This window comes from Hippopotamus amphibius, chromosome 16 (genome assembly GCF_030028045.1).
Source record: "Hippopotamus amphibius kiboko isolate mHipAmp2 chromosome 16, mHipAmp2.hap2, whole genome shotgun sequence".
Lineage (NCBI taxonomy): Eukaryota > Metazoa > Chordata > Mammalia > Artiodactyla > Hippopotamidae > Hippopotamus > Hippopotamus amphibius.
This window is the reverse complement of record NC_080201.1, coordinates 54,576,881-54,604,589: the sequence shown is the minus strand read 5'-3', so window position 1 is coordinate 54,604,589 and position 27,709 is coordinate 54,576,881. Positions and strand designations below refer to the sequence as shown.

The following is a 27,709-nucleotide window of genomic DNA, read 5'->3' as shown; positions in this document are numbered from 1 at the left end:
CTTAAACCAAACTTTCCAATTGTCAGTGAATTCCAACCGCGCCTTCCTGGCTCCGCTGGCGCTGTCAAGGTGCGGAAGCTCTGTGGAGGTCGTGTTCTCCCTTACCTCGGTAAGCAATAAACTACGTTTTTGTCTCATTAGCAAGTTTTATTGCTGATATTTGGGGAGCCGGCATTCGGAATACGTTTGAAATCCAGTGTTCCTTAAGTTCTATGTAGGCAGCTCAGTTTTTACGTTTCCCACTTTTTAACCTACCTTTTTGCCCCCGCTAAAAATGTTGGGTTTTAAGTTATTTTCGTAGTGCAAGCCTCGCTTTTCTCTCTCATACGGCCGCATTTTTTAAAAATTCGAAATTATTGTTGCCCCCAAAACTGTCCGTTCACATTATTTTCTCATGAAATTTAAGAAATGAGTAAAACGGAAAGGAATCTTGATAGTTCCAGCAACAGTGACTTTAAATCCGAACCCGCTCTACAGTCAAAACCCAAGACAGCTGGTGGGAAGCGCGGTCCTGCGAACTTCATTCTGGGAAATGTAGTTCTTGGAATGGGGGGCGGAATGCGTGAAATCTGAGGCGCTTCCGCCTGGGGATTCTGGGAAGTGTAGTCCGGGAGCTGTGTGTAGCCCGAGGCACTTCCGCTCCGGGAAGGCGAGGTCGGGGCCGAGATTACTCCCAGGGAGGAGGTGAGTTAACCCAGCGTCCCTGCGATCCCACCGAGCCTTCTCGGCCTCTGCGTGGGGCCACCCGGTCCTCGCTCCTGGGGCAGGGAAGCCGCGGCGAGCAGCTGAGGGAGGGAGGGAGGGGGCGGCGGCGGTGTGCATCCCCTCGACGGACCTTCCCGCGTCTGGGGCGGGCTCGCGTCCTGCATTGAGTTTGAGGGTCTCCCGCGCTCTCTGCTCCGCCAGCCCTCCTCCCGGATTTACCGACCAGCTCTGTCTCTCTTGCGGTAAATTATTGAGCGGGTTGCTTAATCTCTCCCTGCCTCAGTTTCCTCGAGTTAGTTCCTTCCCACTGTGTTCTTTTGAGGATTAAGTGAGATTGTACTTGAAAAGCTTAAAAACAGTGCCTAGTGCATGGTAAAATGTTGGGTGTTACCATAGATTCCATTATAATACTCAGGCGCCCGGGATGGGGTCGGAGCTCCAGCTGCAGCCCCACTGTCCCTTCCCCGATCACTGACGTGGGTTTGTTCCTGGATTCCTGGACTCTTTCTGGACACTTGTTGAGGAAGGAGAGTCATCTTCAGCTGGATCCTGGGAAAAGTCCTCTGTGGTCTATCCCAGACAGAGAAATGATCGTGATCACGGCTTTGCACACAAGTTCCTGCGGTGTACCGAAGTCTTAACTAAAAACGTTCAGTGTTGTGTAACACCTCCGTGTTGTTAATTTAAATGTAACACGATTTCTTAGTCTCAGGTTTTTATTAGTCGTTGATTACCTCCATGGATATGCCTTCAGCTTCGTTGAACGCCTCCAGTTTAATAACAGGTGCAAGTAGTCACACCTATTAAGGGGGCAAAAAATTCCGTGGCAATTTAACATTCATTAACAACAGCACAAATCATCTGTGAGACCACCAGTCAGAATTACGCTTTTTTCTGAGCGTCACGGTAACTCAAAGAGACAGAGCCATCATCTCTGAATTCTGTTTCCTAAGATTCATTTCCTGTAAAGCAAATTCGCAAAGGCAGTTTTATAAATCTTAAGAGCATCTCGTTGTCTGAAGCTGCAGGAAATAGGAAACACCGGCATTATTATACCCATTTACAGGTAGACAGGATCGAGGCACAGAGAGATTAATGACTTGCTCAAGATTTATGCAGCTCGGAAGTAGAAAGTGATCAGTAGAAATACCAGAATTTGAACCTAGGTATTTTGGCCCCATTAAGTAGTTGGTACTGACTGTCTGCCTCTCATTTCCTCTGATAGCCAGCCTCAAGAATACTCTGGGAGCTACAACAGGCCCTTGGGTTGGGGCGCTTTACAGATTGTTCATGAACTAAGGCAGCTGGCCAGGGAGGCCCAGGGGAAGCTGGAATCCAGCCCCTGTTCTCACTGGGTTATGTTGTCACTGCATTTGCCTAGAGAAAGAGGCCTCTCTTCCTGATCACATGAAGTACCCTGTGGACTAGCACTGTTCCCGGCATCTCTCATGATGGCTTTCTTTCCCTTCCCCAGTTTTGCCTTCCCGGAACTCAACCTTTTCCCCAGAAGGAAGAGGGGAAAAAAAAATGACCAAATTCCAGGTAAGTCGGGTTTGCTTTTCTTTTTCTGTTTCTTAAAATCACATCTTGTTTCACAAACACTGGACACGTTTCTCTCCTGCTCAGGAAGGGTAAAGAGAATCAAAGGCACCTGAGAAATTGTTGTATGGTGGCCCCTTGCTTTTTGTTTATTTCCAAATAATGGTGTGGAAATTAATATTTTTAAAAATAAAAAACAGTTCCCACATTTTAAACATGTTTACAAATCAGCAGTTTTTATTTTCTCACATTCCTTTTTATTTGCGTTTACATATGTTAATTTGTAAGCAGTTTCAGCACCATTTTAGATTTTTAAAATTTAATCGTATAGCTCCTACAACTTAAATGGTCACATCATTTTCCTTAATTTACGTACTGTTTTTTTTTCTGTTGTCCAGATTTATGTGGTTTATGAGTTTTACCATTTTAAGATGTTTGCAGTGACAGTTTTCCTGCATGTAACCTTTCTTCCCAAACAGGAATTCTGAGAGCTCTGCCGTTTTCTTCTTAATATTTTAGGAACTCAGTTGTTTTCTCATGGAGGCTCAAGTTTTGTGGCTAGAACGTCTAAAGTATGGTTTGGTGCAACAGGCCAACTGATAACTGACCTCAGAAAATAATTTTAGTTGTTTTCAAACAGGAAAAACTAGATTCTTTCATTCCAAGTTAAGCTATGTATGTTTTACAGTTAAGTATCTGTTTTATTCATTGCCACGTTAGTATATTTTAAAGGGATACACACCGAGTTTGAAAAGTCTAGTAGCAGCAGGGACTTGCCAGGCAATTATTCCATGTAGCAGCTGTGTAAGGATATAGATGGTCTTATCTGCATTTTAACAGAAACAGATTCATGAACTTTCAGATACCTATTAAAATCCACTCAGTCCCCAGCTGACACTAAAGTTTCCATTGCCCGAGCCAGGACTTCCAGGTGTCCAACAAGGATAAGTGAAAAGACCCAGAGGTAGAGACTGCTCCATTCGGGGCCCTGAGGCCATGTCGTGTGTATGCCTGGCATGGCCAGGGGCAGGAGGACTCCAAAAATAACACTGCCCCTCATCTTGTTCCTTTTCTTAGTGCCTGTCTCTTCTTTGCCAGATGTGTCAACTAGTTGTTTAATATATAGACACTCAGGACTCCAGTCAAAACAAATGCAGAGATGAGCTGTCTCATGAGAAATAATTTTTTTTGGCCACACAGGATCTTAGTTCCCCTACCAGGGATCGAACCCAGGGCCCTGGCAGTGGACGCACCGAGTCCTAACCACTAGACTGCCAGGGAATTCCCTAGAGAAATCATTTTAATTGTCATAAAGGAAAATAGCATATGCTGAGGCATGAGACACAGGAAACAGGAGTGGGAGGTGAGGGTGGGACTTTGTACGTGCTAGAAAAAGCTTAATATTCTTCATAGGAATTGTGAGCAAGGGAAATGAACAGGCAATAAGGGGGGCGGGGTGGACATCGAGAGATGTTTCGATGAAGTTAAATGAAGAGAAATTTTTAAAAAGGACTGTTTGTTTTTTTTTTTTTCCTTCCCTCCCCAAAAAGGACTGTTTTTAATCACTTACCAAATTACCCAAGATCTAAGAAGTAAGATAGTGTCCAGTTTGGGCCAGAGTATGAAGAATCAGGAACACTTTTGATCTGTGACAGGAAGAGTTAATTGCAAAAATTGCCATTTTACTGGCAAAGGTGTATGGTTTTTTTTTTTTTAATTTATTTTATTGGCTGTGTTGGGTCTTCGTTGCTGCACACGGGCTTTCTCTAGTTGTGGCGAGCGGGGGCTACTCTTCCTTGTGGTGCGCAGGCTTCTCACTGCGGTGGCCTCTCTTGTTGCAGAGCACAGGCTCCAGGCGCATGGGCTTTAGTAGTTGTGGCACATGGGCTCAACAGTTGTGGCTCATGGGCTCTAGAGCACAGGCTCAATAGTTGTGGCGCACAGGCTTAGTTGCTCCGCGGCATGTGGTATCTTCCTGTGGCAGGGATCGAACCCGTGTCCCTTGCATTGGCAGGCAGATTCTTACCCACTGCGCCACCTAGGAAGTCCAAGGTGTATGTTTTTTTGACAGTGTACTTGCCACTTTCTTGGAACTTACCTTAAGGAAATAACCAGACAGGTTGGCTGAGATGTATGTGAAAATGTGTTTTTGTAGCTTTATTGACTAAATTACGGAATTGTTGTTTATTTGGAATAGTTAAGTGTATATCTTCTCACTTTTATGAAATACCATGCAGCCATGAATAACGATAATAGTAGTAATAGTGATGGCTGATGCTTGCTGAGTGTTGAACATGTGTCAGGGACTTCCCTGGTGGTCCGGTGGTTAAGACTCTGTGCTTCCACTGCAGGGGCCACGGGTTCCATCCCTGGTCAGAGAACTAAGATCCTGCATGCTGTGCAGAATGGCCAAAAAAATAAATAAGTAATGAATAAATAGAACATGTGTCAGATGCTATCCTACATCCTTCGCGTATTCTCGTTTAATCCCATCAAGGACCCTGTGATGGTGGACCCTTGTGCAGACGGGGAAATTGAAACATTGAGAAGTTACATGACTTGTCCAAGGTCATAAAGCTAGAAGTGGACAGAGCCTTAGTGTGCGAACTGAGGCAGGCAGTCTCCGAAGCCTGTGCTCTTAACCTTGACACTTAATGCTGCCGCAGTTGACACGTACAGTGTGTTCCTGAGACAGAATGAACTGCAAACTTGCCCCACGGAGGTACTGAAGGCTGGTTAGATTGGCAAGCACTGACAAAATAGTGGTACTGCCCAGTGAGAGTAGGAGATAGGCATTATTATTGTAAATACTTCGGGGAGTAAATTAACTCAACATTTCTTACAAAATTTGGCACTTTCAGTCAAATTGTAAAATGTGTGTATCCCTTGATTTAACAGTGATAGTTCTAGAGACACAGCTATATAAAGGGCACCACGGTGCATGTATATAAAGTTTTAAAATGTTTTCATTCCTTCCTCCACCATCCCCCGCCACCCTGGCATCTTTGGTGTGATTGTGGAAGGGGAAGAGGAGACAGCCTCCTAAAGAGTGGTTCAGGTTGCTTAGAATCTAGAACAGCTTCCCATGTGTCTCCTCCACCTTCTCAGCGCTGCCTTTCTCCCGGGGGGCTTGGGTGAAGATTGAGGCTAAATGTGTTTGGTGTCGTAGGAGGCAGTGACCTTCAAGGACGTGGCCGTGGTCTTCACAGAGGAGGAACTGGGGCTGCTGGACTCCACCCAGAGGAAGCTGTACCGAGACGTGATGCTGGAGAACTTCCGGAACCTGCTCTCAGTGGGTGAGGACAGGCGCCCTGTGACTTGGCATCATCCCCATGGTCAGGGTTTCCCAACCTCGGGAAACCTTTTGGGGCCGGATGGTTTCTTTGTCGTGGGGACTCTCCTGTGCATCTTAGGATGTTGGGTAGCATCCGTGGCCTCCGCCTCCTTAGAGACCAGAATTTTCCAGTCCCTTTGGAGCAAAGAGACAAGATGTTTCTAGCCTCTGTTCCAAGGCAAACGTTTGTCTTTTGTAAATGAACTATAAGTGAACAGTTGAGCCTGACTGCACCTGGCTCCTTATTTCATATTATATCTTTTTTTTTAATCCTGAATTCCTAATTTATCCCTCTCTCCCCTACTTTCATGTTATATCTTTATTTTTTTAATTTTTGCTGGAGTGTAGTTGCTTTACATATTATATCTTATTTAAATTGGTGGGTCACGATTCATTGGTGGGTCATGAAATTAATTTAGTTCAGTTGTAATAATGTAGAACAAAGTAGCAATGTCAGAGCTCCTTAGCAAGGATGGTACACATGGTAGAGATAACTGCAGCATTTGCAGTAAAGATAGACTCTGCAAAGGATGTGATGACACAGGTCATTTAGTCTTTTCAGTAATTTACATGAGGGAGTCATGTGTTTCCAATGAGACTAAATGTATTTCTCATGATGGGTCTGATTAAAAATGTTCAGTACACTTCGGGGGAGGGATGGAGCCTTACATTCATGGGATTGGAACCAAAATTGTTCAGTACTTTTTCTCTCTCTAATGTTTTCTCAGGGCACCAGTCCTCCAAGCCAGATATGATATCCCAGTTGGAGAGGGAGGAAAAGCTTTGGATGACGGAGCTCCAGACCCAGAGGGATGGGCATTCAGGTGAGAACTGTGCAGCCAGAGCCCTGTCACCCTGCCTCTGTTCTGGATAATCTGTCTCTTCTCCACACAGCAGGCAAAGAGGCCCTTTGAAAACCTCAGTCACATCACACTCCTCTACTTCAGGTCCTCCACCAGCTCCCCGTTTCACTCAGAATAAAAGTCCAATGTATTTAAGGCACCCGGGAGGCCCTGTAGTGGTGCCTGTTCACCCAGCCTTACCGTTCTGCGTTTTTCTCCAGTCATTTCCTGTCCCTTGTCCTCTGCCAGCTTCATTTGTTCCTCAAATATGAGGATTATGCTTCTGCATGAGGACCTGGTCCTCTTTTCTCTGGCTGGAAGGCTGCTACCACACTAACCCCAGCCCCTCTCTCTTATTCATTCATGGCTCTGCTCAGAAGTTCATCTCACCCACGACCTTCTCTGACCACTCCTTTTAAAATACCATCTTCACTCCGTCACCTTCATTTGTGTCTAAGTACTACACCTCCAGACTTATTAGCATGTATTTATTTTTTAATTGTGGAAAAATATATGTAACATGAAACTTATCATTTTAACCATCTTTAAGTGTACAGTACAGTGGGGTTAAGTACGTTCACATTGTTGTGCAACCATCACCACTGTTCATCTCCAGAACTTTTTCACCTTCCTAAACGGAAACTGTCCCTATTAAACAAGTCCTGGTTCCCCTCTACCCCCAGGCCCTACTAACCGCTGTTCTACCTTCTGTCTCTATGACTCACACAATATTTGTCCTTTTGTGTCTGGCTTATCTCACTTAGCATAGTATCTTCGAGATTTGTCCATGTTGTAACGTATGTCAGAATTTCCTCTTCTAAGGCTGAATAATACCACATTGTGTGTATATAGCACGTTTTCTTCATCTGTCGATGGACATTTGGGTTGTTTACACCTTTGGTTATTGTGAATAATGCTTCTGTGAACATGGGTGTACAGATATCTGTTTAAGTCTCTGCTTTGCATTCTTTTGTGTATATACTCAGGGTAGGATCATGTGGTAATTCTTTTTAATTTTTTGAGGCACTGCCATACTTTTTTCCATGGTAGCTGCAGCATTTTACATTCCCACCAGGAAGGCAGAAGGGTTCCAATTCGTAGCATCCTCGCTAATGCTTGTTATTTTTTGTTTTTTTTATAGTAGCCATCCGAATGGGTGTCAGGTGGTATCCTATTGTTTTTCGTGTGTTTTTTTTTTTTATTTGTTTATGGACTACATGAAGGATATACATGATTTTTTTTTTGGCTGCTTCGGGTCTTTGTTGCTGCATGCAGGCTTATTCTAGCTGCGGTGAGCCGGGGCTACTCTTTGTTGCAGTGCACTGGCTTCTCATTGCAGTGGCTTCTCGTTGCAGAGCACAAGCTCTAGGTTCATGGGCTTCAGTAGTTGCAGCACACAGACTCAGTAGGTGTGGCTTGAGGGCCCTAGAGCACAGGCTCAGTAGTTGTGGCCCAGGGGTTAGTTGCTCCATGGCATGTGGGATCTTCCTGGGCCAGGGATCGAACCTGTGTCCCCTGCATTGGCAGGCGGATTCTTAACCACTGTGTCACCAGGGATGTCCAGTATCCCACTGTTTTTGATTTGCATTTTTCTAATGGTTAGTGATGTTTAGCATCTTTTCATGTGCTTGGCCATGTGTTTATATTCTTTGGAGAAATGTCTATACAAGTCTTTTGCTCGTTTTTGAATCAGGGTGTTTGTTTTTGTTGTTTTTAGGAGTTCTTTGTGTATTTTGAATATTAATCCCTTATCAGAAGTATGATTTACAAGTATTTTCTCTGATTCTGTGTCTGGCCTTTTTACTTTGTCAAGAGGGTCTTTTGATGCACAAAAGTTTTTAATTTTCATGAAGTGAAATTTGTCTTTGTTGTTGTTGCCTGTGCCTTTAGTGTCATTTCTAAGAAATCATTGCCAAATCCAGTGTCGTGCAGCTTTTACTGTGTTTTCTTCCAGGAGTTTTATAGTTTTAGGTCTTATATTTAGGTCTTCGATGCATCTTGAATTGATTTTTGTATATGGTATAAGGAAGGGTCCAACTTCATTCTTTTGCGTGTGAATATCCAGCTTTCCCAGAACCATTTGTTGAAAAAACAGTCCTTTCACCATTGAATGGTCTTGGCCCCCTTGTCCAGAATCATTTGACTTTCTATTCAGTGGTTTATTTCTGGGCTCTCTGGTCAGTTCCCTTGGTCTATGTGTATGTCTGTCTCGATGCCAGTACCACACTGTTTTGATTAGCTTTATAGTAAGTTTTAAAATCAGGGTGTGAGTCCATCAACCTTTTTCTAATTTTGTAAGATTGTTTTGGCTATTTGGGTTCCCTTGGGATTCCATGTGATGTTTAGGATGAGTTTTCCTATTTCTGTGTTGAGATTTTGACAGGGATTGCGTTGAATCTGTAGATCCCTTTAGGTAGCATTGACAAAGCGATATTAAATCTCCCCATCCGTGAATATGAGATGTCACTCCATTTTTTAAAGTCTTTCATTTCTTTTACCAGTGTTTTGTAGCTTTCAGTGTACAAGCCTTTTACCTCCTTGGTTCATTCCTAAGTATTTTATTCTTTCTGATGCTATTGTAAATGGAATTGTTTTATTTCATTTTCAAATTGTTCATTGTGTACAGAAATGCAACTAATTTTTGTTTTTTTAAATTGAAGTATAGTTGATTTACATTGTGTTAATTACTGCTGTAGAGCAACGTGATTCAGTTATACATACATATATACATTTTCATATTCTTTTCCATTATGGTTTATCATAGAATATTGAATATATTTCCCTGTGCTCTACAGGAGGACCTTGTTGTTTATCCAATCTGTATATAATAGTTTTCTGCTAACCTCAGCTCCCACCATATCCCTTCCCCATCCCCGCCCCTCAGCAACCACCAGTCTGTTCTCTATGTCTGTGATTGTTTCAACTTCATAGATAGGTTCATTTGTGTCACATTTATATTCCACAAGTAAGTGATATCACATGGTATTTGTCTTTCTCTTTCTGCCTTTGCTTAGTGTGATAATCTCTAGTTGCATCCATGTTGCTGCAAATGGCATTATTTCATTCTTTTTTATGGCTGATTAGTATTCCATTGTGTCCACATCTTTATCCATTCATCCATTGATGGACATTTAGGTTGTTTCCATGTTTTGGCTGTTGTGACTAGTGCTGCTATAAACATTGGCGTGCATGTATCTTTTTGAATTATAGTTTTTTCCAGATGTATGCCCGGGAGTGAGATTGCTGGATCGTATGGCAACTCTATTTTTAGTTTTCTGAGGAACCGCCTTACTGTTTTCCACAGTGACTAGAAATGCAACTAATTTTTGTATGTTGACATTTTATCTTGCTACTTTGATTCACTTATTGGTTTTAACAATTTTGTGTGGAATCCATATTCCCAGCCAGGCAGTCATCTTCTCCCTCATTCATCTTTTTTTTTTTTATTTACATAATACACATCTTTATAACTTCACATTAATTCCAGAGGAGGGGTAGCAATGCCAGATTGCTCATCCAGGGACTTGTCACCATCATCAGGATTCTTTTACCCTCCATAGGTCAGCTTTGGTCCTCAGACTTGTCTCCTTGAGGCACAAGAGGGCTGCACCTGCTCCAACCATCACATCCTCACCAGCTGCATCCAGATGCAGAGAAGAAAGGTTTCCATCTAATGTCTCTTTTTAAGATTAAAGAAACCTATTCCCAGAACATCCTCTCAGGGTTTGTGGGCCAGAACCATAGCCCAAGCCCTTTCCTGACAACACTTGGCAAAGGGGATTGATTGCCCTGATTGTTTTTTGTTTTTTGTTTTTTTTTAATATTTATTTTTTTGGCTGCGCTGGGTCTTCATTGCTGCACGTGGACTTTCTCTAATTGGGGCAAGCAGGGGCTACTCTTCCTTGCAGTATGCAGGCTTCTCAGTGTGGTGGTTTTCTTGTGGAGCACTGGCCCTAGGCACTCAGGCTTCAGTAGTTGTGGTGTATGGGCTTAGTGGCTCCACGGCATGTGGGATCTTCCTGGACCAGGGATTTAACCTGTGTCCCTTGCACTGGCAGGCGGATTCTAAACCATGGCACTACCAGGGAAGTCCCTGCCCACATTGTTTAAGGCACAGCTTAGGGCCAAATCCATCCATCACCTGCTTGTGTAGATGGCCACACCTGTTCACTTACGTATTGCCTATGGCTGTTCCCATCCTACATCAGAGATCACATGCCTAAAATATTTACTAGATGGTCCTTTATAGAAAATGTTTTCTGCCCCCTGGTTTATTATTTTTTTTATTGGAGTATAATTGCTTTATAGTGCTGTTAGTTTCCCTCACACAATGAAGTGAATCAGCTATGTGTATACCTATATCCCCTACCTCGTGGACCTCGCTCCCATCTCCCACCATCCCACCCGTCTAGGTTGTCACAGAGCACCGAGCTGAGCTTTCTGTGCAGGTTCCCGCTAGCTGTCTGTTCTCCACAGGGCATATATGTCAATCCCAATCTCCTAATTTGTCCCACCCTCCCCTTCCCCTCCTCCACGTCCACATGTTCATTCTCTACATTTATGTCTCTATTCCTGCCCTGCAAATAGGTTCATCTGTACCATTTTTCTAGATTCCACATATATGTGTTAATATACGATATCTATTTTTCTCTTTCTGACTTATTTCACTCTGTATGACAGACTCTAGGTCCGTCCACATCTCTATAAATGACCCAGTTTCATTCCTGGAGTAATATTCCATTGTATATTTTTACCACATCTTCTTTATCCATTCAGCTGTCGATGGACGTTTAGGTTATTTCCATGTGCTGGCTATTGTACATAGTGCTGCAGTGAACGTTGGGGTACATGTGTCCTTTTGAATTATGGTTTTCTCAGGGTATATGCCCAATAGTGGGATTGCTGGGTCATATGGCAATTCTGTTTTTAGTTTTTTAAGGAACTTCCATACTGTTCTCCATAGTGGCTATATCAATTTACATTCCTACCAGTAGTGCGAAAGGGTTCCCTTTTCTCCACACCCTCTCCAGCATTTATTCTTTGTAGATTTTTTGGTGATGGCCATTCTGACTGGTGTGAGGTGATAACTCATTGTATTTTGATTTGCATTTCTCTAATTAGTGATGTTGAGCATCTTTTCATGTGCCTCTTGGCCATCTGTACGTCATCTTTGGTGAAATGTCTACTTAGGTCTTCTCCCATTTTTTAATTGGGTTGTTTTTGATATTGAGCTCCGTGAGCTGTTTGTATATTTTGGAGATCCATCCTTTGTTGCTTTGTTTGCAAATATTTTCTCCCATTCTGAGGGTTGTCTTCTCATCTTATGGTTTCCTTTGCTGTACAAAAGCCTTTAAGTTTAATTAGGTCGCATTTATTTGTTTTTATTTCCATTACTCTAGGAGGTGGGTCATAAAGGATCTTGCTGTGGTTTATGTGAAAGAGTGCTTTTCCTATGTTTTCCTCTAAGAGTTTTATAGTGTCCAGTCTTGCATTTAGGTCTTTAATACATTTTGAGTTTATTTTTGTGTATGGTGTTAGGTAGTGTTCTAATCTCATTCTTTTACATATAGCTGTCCAGTTTTCTCAGCACCACTTACTGAAGAGGCTGTCTTTCTCCATTGTAAGTTCTTGCCTCCTTTGTCATAAATTAGGTGACATATGTGCATGGGTTTTTCTCTGGGCTTTCTATCCTGTACCACTGATCTATATTTCTGTTTTTGTGCCAGTACCATACTGTCTTGATCACTGTAGCCTTGTAGTATAGCCTGAAGTCGGGAAGCCTGATTCCACCAACTCCATCTTCCCTTCTCAAGATTGCTTTGGCTATTTGGGGTCTTTTGCGTTTCCATACAAATCGTAACATTTCTTGTTCTAGTTCTGTGAAAAATGCCATCAGTAATTTGATAGGGATTGCATTGAATCTGTCAGTTGCTTTCGGTATTATAGTCATTTTCACAGTGTTGATTCTTCCAATCCAAGAATATGGTATGTTCCTCCATCTGTTTGTGTCGTCTTTGATTTCTTTCATTAGTGTCTTATAGTTTTCTGAGTTACAGGTCTTTTCCCTCCTTGGTTAGGTTTGTTCCTAGGTATTTTATTCTTTTTGTTGCAATGGTGAATGGGATTGTTTCTTTAATTTCTCTTTCTGATCTTTTATTGTTAGTGTATAGAAATGCAAGAGATTTCTGTGTGTTAATTTTGTATCCTACAGCTTTACCAAATTCATTGATTAGCTCAAGTAGTTTTCTGGTGGCATCTTTAGGATTTTCTATGTATAATATGTCATCTGGGAACAGTGACAGTTTTACTTCTTTTCCAATTTGGACTCCTTTTATTTCGTTTTCTTCTCTGATTGCTGTGGCAAGGACTTCCAAAACTATGTTGAATAGTAGCGGCGAGAGTGGACATCCTTGTCTTGTTCCTGATCTTAGAGGGAATGCTTTCAGTTTTTCACCATTGAGAATGATGTTTGCTGTGGGTTTGTCATATATGGCCTTTATTATGTTGAGGTGGGTTCCCTCTTTGCTCACCTTCTGGAGAGTTTTTATCATAAATGGGTGTTGAATTTTGTCAAAAGCTTTTTCTGCATCTATTGAGATGATCATGTGGTTTTTATCCTTCAGTTTGTTAATATGGTGTATCACATTGATTGATTTGCGTATACTGAAGAATCGTTGCATTCCAAGGATAAACCCCACTTGATCATGGTGTATGATCCTTTTAATGTGTTGTTGGATTCTGTTGGCTAGTATTTTGTTGAGGATTTTTGCCTCTATGTTCATCAGTGATATTGGTCTGTAATTTTCTTTTTTTGTGACATCTTTGGTTTTGGTATCAGGGTGATGGTGACCTTGTAGAACAAATTTGGGGGTGTTCCTCCCTCTGCAGTTTTTTGGAAGTGTTTGAGGATGGGTGTTAGCTCTTCTCTAAATGTTTGATAGAATTCACCTGTGAATCTATCAGGTCCTGGACTTTTGTTTGTTGGAAGATTTTAAATTACAGTTTCAATTTCATTACTTGTGATAGGTCTGTTTATATTTTCTAATTCTTCCTGGTTCAGTCTTGGAAAATTGTACCTTTCCAAGAATTTGTCCATTTCTTCAAGGTTGTCCATTTTATTGGCATATAGTTGTTTGTAGTCTCTTGTGATCCTTTTTATTTCTGTGGTGTCAGTTGTGATTTCTCCTTTTTCATTTCTAATTTTATTGATTTGCATCCTCTCCCTTTTTTTCTTGATGAGTCTGGTTAAAGGTTTATCAATTTTGTTTATCTTCTCAAAGAACCAACTTTTAGTTTTATTGGTCTTCGCTGTAGTTTTCGTTTCTATTTCACGTATTTCTGCTTTGATCTTTATGATTTCTTTCCTTGTACTGACTTTGGGTTTTCTTTGTTCTTCTTTCTCTAGTTGCTTTAGGTGTAAGGTTTGATTGAGATTTTTCTTCCCCCATTCATCTTATCCTCTCTGCCCCTCTCTCCTGATACTTAAACAATCACATGACCTAGGTGACGTTTTCTGGTAGACATTTCAAATGTGACATTTATAGAAGTCACAGATGTAGCTGTGTAGACAAGGAGAATCTGTGTAGGAAAAGAGAAACTACTGAAATGAACCTTTTGCAATTCTGAGTAAGTTTATAATTTTTTTAATTTGGTATTACTCTTTTTAAAAAATATATATTTTTTGGCTGCATTGGGTCTTCATTGCTGCGCATGGGCTTTCTCTGGTTGGCGTGAGCAGGGGCTACTCTTGGCAGCAGTGTGCGGGCTTCTCATTGTGGAGCACAGGCTCTAGGCACATGGGCTTCAGTAGTTGTGGCACACAGGCTTAGCTGCTCCACAGCATGTGGGATCTTCCCAGACCAGGGGTTGAACCTGTGTCCCCTGCATTGGCAGGTGGATTCTTAACCACAGTGCCACCAGGGAAATCCCAATTTGGTATTACTCTTACCTAATTTATCATAAGTATTATAAGAAGCACCTTGGGAACTGCCTGGCTGTCCAGTGGTTAGGACTTTGCACTTTCACTGCTGAGGGCCCGGGTTCAGGTTCAGTCCCTGGTCAGGGAACTAGGATCCTGCAAACCACATGGTGTGGCCAAAAAAAGAAGCACCTTATGCATTTGATCCTTACAATAGTCCTGACCACCTGGGCGATTATCTGTTTTTCATGGGGTGAAACTTATGCCATAGAAAACGTCACATAGCTTGTAAGTATATGACTCAGCATTTAAAGCCTGTTTGCTCTTAGTAGAGGTGCTGATTTAAACCTGTTAACATTTTTGTGGACTCCTGAACTGCCAACTTGCCATTTTCCTGCAAGTGTGGAATCTACTACAGAAGAGAAAGAATTTCAAAAACATATAAAACATAGAAAGTTGATACTAAAATTGTGTGTGGGCTTCATTAAGATAATCATATACTAAAGCACCAACCTGGGGGCATACATAATAAAAAATGATTTAATGGGATCCCATCTGTAATCCCACAGTTGAGCTCAGTTTTAGTACTCACCATCACGTCCTTGATTGAAAATTGAACTGATGATTTATACAGTTAATTCTCTGCTTCTGCGCCCTCCTCACATATCCTCTGCATGATCTGATTTTTCTCCTTTCCATGGCTTTAAACGTTTTATTTTGGATTTTTTTTTCCTTTTTTTTTGATGGTGGGAGAGTGTGCCGTAGAGCATGCAGTTTTTTAGTTTCCTGACCCGGGATCGAACCTGTGCCCCTTGCAGTAGAAGCAGTGTCCTAACCACTGGACTGCCAGGGAAGTCCCAAATTTGGAAATATTAAAATACAAAAGTAATGAAAATATAACATAGTCTGTATATTCATACTGTCTCAACAGGCGTCAGCATTCTGCCATTCCCGTTTTATTTATCCTCCCACTTCTGTTTCTTCTGGAGTATGTCATATCACCATCGATACATCCATGTCTGTCCACAGCCAAGAACTCACCTCATGCCTATTCTGTGATCAGTATGGACACGTCTATTTTTACTTTGGGTTATATCTAACATGGCGTTGTTTATTTTGCTGTCAGATTGTTTCTGCTTTAACTTTTGGGAGCTCTTTCAGGTTGGCTCCTGTACCCCTGTGACCCACCGCATCCTTTTGTTTTTGGAGCATTTCCTTTCCTTCTGACTCTGCAAGGTGTCTGTGTCCCCCCCAACCCCAGATACTGTGTAGTTTTCTTGCCCAGCCTTAGAATCAGCCATTTGCCCAAGGACTCTTGGTTCCTTTTAGTGGAGAATGGTATAAGATTTGTACTCTAGTCAAAATGCTTTTTAATCAAAGTTATCGAGAAACAACTTACATACAGTAAGATCTACCCTTTTTGAAAATATATAATTTGAGAGTTACAGATGTGGTGCATTGATAGTGTAGACAGTTCCCATAAAATCCTCCCCTGGTTCCCCCATTACCCATTGTTAACACCGTACATAACCACAGTAAACTTGTCAAAACTACACATTTCATGTTGGTACAGTACTTTTTAAAATCTTATCGGCCCTATCAGGCAATTCTTTTGAAATTTTTAAATTTTATTGAAGTATAGTTGATTTACAATGTTGTGTTAGTTTCTGCTGTACAGCAAAGTGATTCAGTTATACATATATATACATCCTTTTTCATATTCTTTTCCATTGTGGTTTATCACAGGATATTGAATATAGTTCCCTGTGCTGCACAGTAGGACCTTGTTTATCCAGCCTATATATAATAGTTTGCAAACAGTTCTTGAAAAGAGCAGCATTCTACCTAGTAACTAGAAGGGCACCCCAAGGAGTTGTACAAAATGGGAGGTTTTTTATAGGCAGAAGGAGGGGTGGGGCAAGAAGGTTGTTAGCAAAAGAAAAGGAATAATTGTTTCAGGCCAGGTCATCTTTTTAGGGAGGCAGGGGTCTTCTTATGCAGGTTACCTCACTGGTGCTGATTTGAGATTTCAGATTGTCTGTTTCACGGTCACCTTCCTGAGAGGGATTGAAAATGCAATTATATCTTGGTTTGCTTTCGTGGGGGCAAATGACCCCATTTGGGGCTTTGTCATTTCTTAACATTTCCCCCCTTTTCATCAAAGTCTCAACTTACCTGAGAGATGTGATCAAAATGTAAGGCGTTAGCGCCACTCTCAGCTACTGCTCCGTGATTCTGCAGCTTTGTTGATCCCTGTTACATGCTCAGGTCGTGATTCCAGGTACATAACCCTAAGTCAGTCACTCTTCTTTTCTGATGTTCTCATCGTAGGGAAATCATTTGCTTGGCAGTCAGCAGCTGTGAACACACATTTAAAGCTTTTGAGGGAATCCCACAAGCCAGGGGGATTTTTTTTTTTTTTTAATAACTACATGAAGGATAATTCCCTGTGTTTAGGTATGGTTGGAACCATGGTCCCCAAGACCCAAACCAGTCAAAATTGAGTAAGTCAAAGAAACCCCATTGCAAGAGTCTTTTTTTTTTTTTTAATTTAATTTTATTGGACTATGGTTGGTTCACAATGTTATTAGTTTCAGGTGTACAGCAAAGTGATTCTGTTATACATATATTCATTCTTTCAGACTCTTTACCCATATAGCTTATTACAGAATAATGAGTAGAGTTCCCTGTGCTATACAATAGGTCGTTGTTGGTTATCTATTTTATATATAGTAGTGTGTGTGTGTTAATCTCAAGCTCCTAATTTGTCCCTCTTCCCCCCATGTTTCCCTTGTGGCAACCATAGGTTTGTTTTCGAGATCTGTGAGTCTGTTTCTGTTTTGTAAATAAGTTTATTGTACTATTTCTTTTTATTAATTTATGTAGTTATTTTATTGGCTGTGTTGGGTCTTCGTTGCTGCACACGGGCTTTCTCTAGTTGCGGCAAGCGGGGGCTACTCTTTGTTGTGGTGTGCGGGCTTCTCATTGCAGTGGCCTCCGTTGTTGCAGAGCATAGGCTCTAGGCGCGTGGGCTTCAGTAGTTGCGGCCCATGGGCTCAATAGTTGTGGCACATGGGCTTAGTTGCTCCACAGCATGTGGTATCTTCCTGGGGCAGGGATCAAACCTGTGTCCCCTGCATTGGCAGGTGGATTCTTACCCACTGCACCACCTAGGAAGTCCTATTTGTATTATTTCTTAAAATTAGATTCCACATATAAGTGATATTTGTCTTTCTTTGACTTACTTCACATAGTATGATAATCTCTGGGTCCATCCATGTTGCTGCAAATGGCATTATTTTGGTTTTTTTAATGGCTGAGTAATATTCCATTGTGTATATGTACCATATTTTCTTTTTCCATTCATCTGTCAATGGACATTTAGGTTGCTTCCATATCTTGGTTATTGTAAATAGTGCTTCAGTGAACACTGGGGTGCATGTATCTTTTCAAATTATGGTTTTCTCCAGATATATGCCCAGGAGTGGGATTGCTAGATCATATGGTAGTTCTACTTCTAGCTTTTAAAGGAACCTCCATACTGTTCTCTATACTGGTTGTACCAATTTACATATCCCACCAACAGTGTAGGAAAATTCCCTTTTCCCTAACCCTCTCTAGCATTTATTCTTTGTAGACTTTTTAATGATGGCCATTCTGATTGGTGTGGGGTGATACCTCATTGTAGTTTTGATTTGCATTTCCCTGATAATTAGTGATGTTGAGCAGCTTTTCATGTGCCTCTTGGCCATCGGTATGTCTTCTTTGGAGAAATGTCTATTTAGATCTTCTGCCCATTTTTTTAATTTGGTTGTTTGTTTTTTTGATATTGAGCTGTTTGAACTGTTCGTATATTTTGGAGATTAATCCCTTATTGGTCACTTCGTTTGCAAATATTTTCTCCCATTCTGTGGGTTGTCTTTTTGTTTTGGTTTGGTTTTCTTTGCTGTGCAGAAGCTTTTAAGCTTAATTAGGTCCGATTTGCTTATTTTTGTTTCTATTTTCATTACTCTAGGAGGTGGACTCAAAAAAGTATTGCTGCGATTCATGTCATACCTATGTTTTCCTCTCAGTTTTATAGTGTCCAGCCTTACATTTAGGTCTTTGATCCATTTCAAGTTTATTTTTGTGTATGGTGTTAGCAGCTGTTCTAATTTCATTCTTTTACATGTAGCTGGTTTTCTCAGCACCACTTATTGAAACAACTTTTTATTATTTTTTTTATTTTGGCTGCATTGGGTCTTTGTTGCTATGCACAGGCTTTCTCTAGTTGTGGCAAGTGGGGGTTACTCTTCGTTGTGGTGCTTGGGCTTCTCATTGCAGTGGCTTCTCTTGTTGCAGAGCATGGGCTCTAGGCATCCAAGTTCTAGGACGCAGGCTCAGTAGTTGTGGCGCACGGGCTTAGTTGCTCTGCAGCATGTGGGATCTTCCCAGACCAGGGATTGAACCCGTTTCCTCTATGTTAGCAGGCAGATTCTTTTTTTTTTTTTTTTTTTTTTACAAATATTTGAGTGCCTATTTTCATTAGGCTGTATTTAATTTAATTTATTTATTTATTTTTGGCACACGGGCTTAGTTGCTCCGCGGCATGTGGGATCTTCCTGAAGCTGGGATCGAACCCGTGACCTCTGCATTGGCAGGCGGACTCGCAACCACTGCGCCACCTAGGAAGCCCAGCAGGCAGATTCTTAACCAGTGCACCACTAGGGAAGTCGTCGTCGTCCCCGCCCCCCCCCCCCCAGCACCACTTGTTCAACAGACTGTCTTTTCTCCATTGTATGAGGATGAGTCAAAAATTATCCTCACTCTGGTTATATTAAAACTTCTATAAATTCTTTGGCCAGGGTGTGGATAATTTTTGACTCACCCTTGTATGTGTTTGTCTCCTTTGTCATAGATTCCTTAACCACAGGTATGTGGGTTTATTGCTGGGCTTTCTATCCAGTTCCATTGATCTGTATTTCTGTTTTTGCACCTCTACCATACTGTCTTGATTACTGGAGCTTTGTAGTGGAATCTGAAGTCAGGTAGCCTGATTCCTTCAGTCTGTTTTTCTTTCTCGGGGTTGCTTTGGCTATTAGGGGTCTTTTGTGTTTCCATACAGATTTTTAAATTTTTTGTTTTAGTTCTGTGAACATGGTTTATCTCTCCATCTGTTTGTGTTATCTTCCATTTCTTTCAAAAGTGTCTTACAGTTTTCAGAGTCCAGGTCTTTTCCCTCCTTGGTTAGGTTTATTCCTAGGTATTTTATTCTTTTTGATGTGATGGTAAATGGGATTGTTTCCTTAATTTCTCTTTCTGATACTTCATTGTTAGTTTATAGGAATGGAAGAGATTTCTGTGTATTAATTTTGTATCCTGCAACTTTACTGAATTCATTGATGAGTTCTAATAGTTTTCTGGTAACATCTTTAGGATTTTCTATGTATAGAATCAAAAGAATCATCTTCTTAAACCAGGTGGCCTCCTCAGTGAACTTCTGTACCTGAGTTTCAGCTTCCACAGAAGTATCAGCCCAGACACCTCCTCGCTTACCTAAAAGATAATCAAGGGCTATCCTGTTATTGGGAACAGTCTTGGCCAGAAGGTCCACATATTTCTACTGGGCAGCTAATGTCTTAGCTATGGAATCTGCAGTCTCTTCAAGCGTTAAGGAGAGGTTTCTGATGACAGTCTCCTTTATACCTACTCCTAGTCAGGGAAGTAGGGCCCTACCAAAGGAAGCGAACCCTGAATCAGGAAAAGCCTCCTGGTAGGTCCTTTCTAGAACAGGTAGGGGCACAGTTAGGTAACCAAGAGGCATTGCCCAGCTGTGTACCAGTCATCTAGGCATTCATAGGCCCAAGGAGAAGCATGACCACCACAGGCAAAGCTAAGTCCTGTCAGAGCACAAACTATTTCCACAGAGATGGTACTGTTAAAGGATTCACTTGTAAGAATTGTTACCTGTGCCTGTTCAAGCCAAGGGTCAGTTAACTTTTAGTTCAGGTTAGGAGAAAATCTAAATTCCAGAGCTTGCTCCCCTTTAGCAGTCACCTGGGGGATGCAGACGAGGGCATAATCTCTCCAGGCCAATGCCAGGGTAAAGGAAAGAAAGGGTTTCATGTTTAGTGGAAATCTCTCTCTGGCATCTTGGTTAGAAGCAGTCTACCTTGGTTGTCAGCTACTTCTCACCCCTGTCACTTTGATTTTGAGGTCCCCAGCATCTGTACGGGACCAAGTGTCAGGTGGGGTGTCCTTTTAGCTGCGGGGTTTACATCCAGGGTTCAATACTGTCTGGTTTCCCTGCAGTGCCAGTGGGCAGGAGCAGTTGCTGAGATCCCTTCTGATGGGGCTCGAGGGCTGTCTTCCTGATCCCAAATCAGAAGGGCGGGAGAAAATTGCAAGTATTAGGTTGGTGAGTCAGAGCCAGATATTTGAGGAAACGAGAAAAATTCAGGATTCAGTCTAGTTTACAGATATGTAACAAAACCTCCAAGATGATTAGCAGGACTAAAATCTAATATCTGCAAAAGTGGAGACATAATTTTTTTCTATACAATTACTCCCTCTCCCCCCTTTTTTAAACCAAAGATAGCAGTAAAACTCATTTGTTTGTATTAAACTTGGCCTGATTACTTATCTAAGTATTGCAAGAAAGATGATCATATAAACTTTAAGACTGCTCTCCTGGAACCTTATAAGCAAGGTACCAGCTCAGTTTTTCCAAGCAGTTCCTTAAAGCTGTGTGGTCATATCTGAGTCTACACACATCTCAACTATGGCATTTCAGTCAAAGCCTGGGTAATACAGCCAGTGTTTCTAACTACGTCCTGTCACAAGGAGAACAGATTGTTATTGAACTTATGTGAGCAGATATACTGTCAAGAAAATAAGGATACTCACTGAGACTGTTTTGAACTTTAGAAAGATCAGGTAGGGAGAAAAAGTACATGTTTCATCTTTGCTTACAAAGGTGTATTTTACCAGATGGCTGTAAGTCATAGATAACTTAAGAGAAAAGGTCTCCTTAAATCTGGAAAACGAAAACATCAGAGCCTCCTCCCCACTTTATGTCGTCCCACATAATTAACACTTGTTCTGCTTGAATCTGTTTTTTCTGTCTGTTCTGTTGACCTTCCCTGATGATTGAGGCCGACAGGCTGTGATCATTCCAAGAAGTTCACAAGGTTTTCGTGCGATTTGCCCAGTGAAGCTGGTGCCTCAATCACTTTAGATTGTAGAAGGTGTACCCCAAGCAGGAAATACCTTAACAGTTTCTTTGCCACCGTGAGGGCATTGGTCTTACTAATTTCCGGTATACAACATAATGAATCGACATTTTGCATATGTGGTAAAAAGCTCACCACAGTGAGTCTAGTTAACATCCATTGCCACATAGTTATTTTTTTCCTTGTGATGAGAACTTTTAAGGTCACTCTCGTAGCAATTTTCAAATATGCAGTACAGTATTGTTAAGTACGGAGAGCTTTGACTTTAGAAAAAACAGTTTTTCTTAACGGTACTGTGGTGGGTGAAGGAACGCAAAGACCAAAAATGGGGTTTGCCAGGGAGCTGGGAAGAACCAAGTGGCCATATCTCGAGTTTCCGAGAGCCCCAAATGTTAGTTGAACTTACAGCCATTGTTTACCCATCTCAACTTATCTGATTCAGGAGCAGACTGTTACCTAGATGACAAGGACATTAGGGTGGCAGAAGTCTGGCATTGAGGGGTCATTCTTTGCAGACGCAGAATGCACTTCATCCACACGCCCCACAGTCTGTAGATTTCTGCTGCTGCTCTTTGCATGAAAGTCAGTGAGGGGACTTCCCTGATACCCCAGTTCAGTCCTTTTGGTGTGAGCCTCAGTTTTGGTCACAGACAACATTTTATGCCAGGAGATATTCCACAGTTTCTGAAACACATAGCAGCAGCCCTCAGAAATGGCAAGACTGCACTCAGGATGGTTCTCCAGGTGCCCTGCCTTTGTTTCTTTTTCTCCCTGAATGTGCTGGGAAGTTCCACTTGGGATCTTGTTACTGCCGCCAGTCTGATAAAAAAACAAGAGGGGAAGCGTGTCTGTTGATGCCTGGGGTTGAGTTCCCACTGTTGGTTGTTTAGCCTGAGGCGACCCAGCACTGGAGCCCTGAAGGCTGTTGGGTGGGGCCAGCTATTGGTATCAACATAGTGACCTCCAGGAGAGCTCACACTGAGGAATATTCCCTGGGAGCACCCCCCACCCAGCGTCCTTGCCCCCGCAGTGGATCACAGCTGACCCCTTCCTCCTCAGGAGACCCTCCAAGACCCGCAGGTAGATCTGGCCCAGGCCCCTGTGGAGTCACTGCTTTACCCTGGGTCCCCGTGCACATGAGACCTTGGGTGCACCCTCCAAGAGTGCAGTCTCTGTTCCCCCCAGTCCTGTGGCGCTGCTGAAATCCAGCCCCACGGGCCTTCAAAGCCTAATGCTCTGGAGGCTCCTCTTCCTGATGCGAGACCCTCAGGCTGAGGAGCCTGACGCCAGGATCAGAACTTGCACTCCTGTGGGAGAACCTCTGCCATATAATTAGTTTCCAGTCTGTGAGTCACCACCCAGTGGGTATGGATTTGGTTATATCACAGAAACGCCCCTCCTACCACCTCATTGTGCCTTTTTCTTTGTACACAGAATATCTTTTTGTGATAGGTTCCAGTCTTTTTTGTCAATGGTTGTGGAGCAGTAATTGTAATTTTTGGTGTTTTCGTGAGAGGAGGTGAGCTCAAGTCCTTCTCCTCCTCTATCCTGTTAATATGATAAAGAGCATTGATGATTTCACGTGTTAAAACCACCTTGCATTCCGGGGCTTAATCCCACTTACTCATTACGTAGTCGTAGTCATAGTGAAGTGTTCTGGTCCTTTTGTGAGAATGTTTTTATTTCTGATTTCAACTCATGAACTACTTACATTTTTTGCTTTTCAGATTGTAAAAGATTTGTATGTTTCAGAGAATTAGTATATTTTATCTAAGTTGCTGAACATATCCCCTTATTCTAATGCCTCTAAGATCTTTAGTAATATCCCATCTTTTATGCCTGATGTTGGTAATTTTTGTCTTTTCTGTTTTTTTTTTCTTGATTCAGTTTTTGCTTTCCTTGATTCCCCCCCCTTGTTTGTTTAATTGCTTTTCACAATTTCTTTCCTTCTTAATTTCCTCTTCTTATCACTTCTTGAGGTGGAACCTTAGGTTATTGATTTTAGACCTTTCTTGCTTTCTAATAGAAATATTTAAAGCTATAAATAATGAGTGCTGTTTAACTGCATGCCAGAAATTGTGATACTGTTTTCTTTCATTTCAAAATATTTTCTAATTTCCCATGTGATTTTCTTATAGGAGTTTTCTGGGTATTGGTTTCGAATTTAATTCTACTGTGGTCTTTAACTTTCCAGTCTTGTAAAGCTTGTTTTATAGCCCTGGATGTGGTTTATCCTGATGGATGTTGCATGTGTACTTGAAAAAAAAATGTACATTCTGCAGTTGGGTGCAGTGACCTGTAAGTTTCGTTTTGGTTATGGTGGTTCAGATCTTGTGTGGCTTTACTGATTTTTTTTTAATGGTCTAATAAGTATGTTAAAAACCTTCAAGTCTGTAGATTTGTCCATTTCTCATTTTCCCTCTATTTCTGTTTCATGTATTTTGGAGCCTTTATTAGACACAGACACATTTGTAATCATTACACCTGCTAACCCTTCTGTCATGAGATGTCTTTGTATCACATAGTGTTCTATTTTGTAAAGCCTTTTGTCTGATATTCATTTAGCCAGTCCAGCTTTCTTAGGCTCTGCATGATATATTTGTATGATGTGTCTCTTCCTACCCTTTTTCTTTGAATTACTTATACTTATATATTTTCCTTGTTGACAGCATGTAGTTGAATCTTTTTATATTCCCTGCCACTCTCTGCCTTTCGATTTTAGGGGAGTCTGCTTCCACATAATATACTTACTGAAACAGGCATATTTGCAGTCACTTTTGGTGGCGGGGGGAGGGTGGGCTCACCTATTTTGTGCATCTCTTTATCCTTTTCTGCATGCTTTTGTGTAGATCAAATACGTTCTGGTGTCACACTTCCATTTCTCTGTTGGCTTTTAGCTGCTGCTTTTCAGTCCAGGCCCTTGGTCTTTCCTGTGTCTGCATCTGCCAAGATATGGGCAGACATTCTGGATTGATTCCAAATATCACACCTTGCTAAATTCAGCTTTTCCTTGATTGGATGTTCTCTTGGTTGCTGTAGACCTTTGTTTCTCAGAACTCTTAGGAAGTCATTTTCACTAGCCTCTGGTTGCTCATTTAATGTTGCCACGCGGGGAGCAAGGGGCTCGGCGTGTCCTGGTCCACCATCTGCGGGAGGTCACTCTCTCCGTCCTTAATTCTTTACTGTTTTCCTTTCAGGAGGCAGGAATCACAGTGAGATGGAGGCTCTTTGTGAAACGGGAATAAGGTGCCTTGCACTGGGAGAGCTTTCGTGCTGGCAAATCAAGAGACGTGTTGTGAGCAAGTTAACCACAAGTCAGGGCTCCACGATAGACATTCAAGGAAAGAATTCTCAGTCCCCCAAACAACATAATCCCCCTGCAAGAGTGCCAGTGCAGGTGCCTATGGAAGACAGCTGTTTAATGACTCTGATAGAGGATCATTCTAATGTTACTGAAAATCAAGAATTTCCATCTGGGAGAGCTCAGAATTCCTGGAGTAAACTCTATCTGAACGGGACACAGAATTATCAGAGGAGTTGTAAGCTGACTCCAATGAATAACAAGTTCTGTATGTTTGCTCCGTGTGCTGACATTTTCAGTTGTATCTCCCCCCACCACAATGATGACACAATGCACAAAAGAGAGAAAGCTCACAGCAACAGAGAGTGTGGTAAAGATCTCTTAAAGGCATCACCTCTTGCCCCGCGAAGTATCCAAAGTGGACCAAAAACCTACCAGTGTAATGAACATGAGAAAGGATTCAGTGACCACACCAGCCTTGAACTTCATCAGCAGGTACACTTGGGCACGAAGTCCCCTCCATACAGGACACATGAGAAGGACAGCGGTTATAGCTCAGCTAGTCTCCTTCAACAGAATGTCCTCCCAGGGAAGAAACGCTACTGGTGTCACGAGTGCGGGAAGGGCTTCAGTCAGAGCTCAAACCTGCAAACTCACCAGAGAGTCCACACCGGGGAGAAGCCCTATTCATGCCACGAGTGTGGGAAGAGCTTTAATCAGACCTCACATCTGTATGCCCATTTGCCCATTCATACCGGAGAGAAGCCCTACAGATGTGAGAGCTGCGGGAAGGGCTTCAGTCGTAGCACAGACCTCAATATCCACTGCAGAGTCCACACGGGGGAGAAACCGTATAAGTGTGAGGTGTGCGGGAAGGGCTTCACTCAGAGATCCCACCTTCAGGCCCACGAAAGAATCCACACTGGAGAGAAACCATATAAGTGTGCAGATTGTGGGAAACGCTTCAGCTGTAGCTCAAATCTTCACACCCATCAGAGAGTCCACACTGAGGAGAAGCCTTACAGATGTGGGGAGTGTGGCAAGTGCTTCAGCCTGAGCTTTAACCTTCACAGTCACCAGCGTGTGCACACAGGAGAGAAGCCCTACAAATGTGAGGAGTGTGGGAAGGGTTTTAGTTCTGCCTCAAGCTTCCAGAGCCACCAGAGGGTTCACACAGGAGAGAAGCCATTTCGATGCAACGTGTGTGGGAAGGGCTTCAGTCAGAGTTCCTATTTCCAAGCCCATCAGCGAGTCCACACTGGAGAAAAACCCTACAAGTGTGAGGTGTGTGGGAAGCGCTTCAACTGGAGCCTGAATCTTCACAACCACCAGAGGGTCCACACGGGAGAGAAACCCTATAAATGTGAGGAGTGTGGGAAGGGCTTCAGTCAGGCCTCGAATCTTCAAGCTCATCAGAGTGTCCACACCGGGGAAAAGCCATTCAAATGTGATGCATGTCAGAAGCGATTCAGTCAGGCCTCCCATCTTCAAGCCCATCAGAGAGTCCACACCGGAGAGAAACCGTATAAATGTGATACGTGTGGTAAGGCCTTCAGCCAGAGGTCGAATCTTCAAGTCCATCAGATAATTCACACTGGAGAGAAACCGTTCAAATGCGAGGAGTGTGGGAAAGAGTTCAGCTGGAGTGCCGGGCTCAGTGCTCATCAGAGGGTCCACACAGGAGAGAAACCCTACACGTGTCAGCAGTGCGGTAAGGGCTTCAGCCAGGCCTCACATTTCCACACCCATCAGAGGGTCCACACTGGGGAGAGGCCTTACATATGTGATATATGTTGTAAGGGCTTCAGCCAGAGGTCACATCTCGTTTACCATCAGAGGGTCCACACTGGAGGGAACCTGTAGAGGTGGGAGGTGTGGAGTGGCCTCCTGTGAGAGTCCACGTCTCCATCTTCATTGGAAAATCCATGCTGGTAGTGGTGGGATGTTCCTGCAGAATTTGGAAACTTCAAGTAATCTTCATGGGAAAGAAGTTCTATAAAATGCTGTGTTTTTAAAGACTCAGTTGGGAGGTGAACTCTACAAACATCAGGTTTCACAGAGGAGAGAAAATGTATTCTATAAATATGGTCAGTGGTTATTCCAGAGCTCTCAATGCCCCGATTCTCAGGATGCAGCACGAGAAGAATCACTGGCATCTACCTGGGAGAGAAGGCTTATACATGAAGGTTATGGGCAGGACTTTAACAAAAGTATAATGATGGACAAGCAATTGATGTCAACTGCGTGTACCGTCCACATAGGGAGGGCTGCTGCTCACCGCTGTCTCTACCGTGTAGAACCGTGCTTGGTTCCTGATAGGTGCCTGGCAATTACTGAACCAAGGGGAGAAAATCCCTCTAACTAGGACCAATGTTTGAAAATTCTAGTCAGTTTCCTGTCCTAAATTCATAACATACTCAAGAGGAATCCTGCAAAGTCGCCTTAATAAGATTGTACTTCAGTTAATATTTCCTGAAATCATAGAATCATGTAACACCGCCATCCACAATAGTACAGATCTGGACAAGGCTTGTGAGTGGCTGCCAGCCTCCATCCAACTTCAGTTACATGTACAGAATCACCCACTGTGTGCAGTGTAATATTTAGTATCATTAGTTTGTATTTTATAGACTGAAAGACTTTATTAATCTGATAACATACTGCAATTTATATGATTGGAAGTGTTGAACCCTAATTCATTAAGGTAGGGTTTTGCTGTAACTCTGAAAGTGTTAAAAGTAGTTTCTAGTGACAGAAATTTTCTTAGTAAACTTGAATTGTTAGTAAATGGTTTCTTTGCATTATTTCCATTCAGGCTCAGGTCACGTTGCCTTTTCTATGGGTGGTCCTTCATCCAGA

At 42.3% G+C, this 27,709-nt stretch overlaps 2 protein-coding genes across 7 annotated transcripts in view; one reads left to right on the top strand and one right to left on the bottom strand.

The window, feature by feature from the left end:
- On the top strand, positions 1–27,599 carry ZNF235 (zinc finger protein 235). 3 transcript variants are annotated; one of them, XM_057712030.1, is made up of 5 exons: positions 1–109; positions 2,180–2,247; positions 5,414–5,540; positions 6,307–6,402; positions 24,747–27,599. In XM_057712030.1, exons 2-5 carry the CDS (start codon positions 2,233–2,235, stop codon positions 26,711–26,713), a joined length of 2,205 nt encoding a protein of 734 aa, XP_057568013.1. In that variant the 5' UTR covers positions 1–109; positions 2,180–2,232; the 3' UTR covers positions 26,714–27,599. The 3 variants fall into 3 exon arrangements, with proteins under 3 accessions (XP_057568013.1, XP_057568012.1, XP_057568015.1); XM_057712029.1 differs by lacking the exon at positions 1–109 and adding an exon at positions 633–684; XM_057712032.1 differs by lacking the exon at positions 1–109 and adding an exon at positions 650–684 and having other exon boundaries at positions 2,087–2,247.
- ZNF233 (zinc finger protein 233) overlaps positions 16,203–27,709 on the bottom strand; it is a 75,050-nt gene continuing 63,543 nt past the window's right edge. For all 4 annotated transcript variants that reach the window (XM_057712037.1, XM_057712033.1, XM_057712034.1 and 1 more), the window contains 2 exons: positions 16,514–16,696; positions 16,203–16,395 (listed from right to left, as the gene is read on the bottom strand). The gene's annotated coding sequence lies outside the window, so the exon portion shown is untranslated. The remainder of the gene's footprint in view (positions 16,396–16,513; positions 16,697–27,709) is intronic.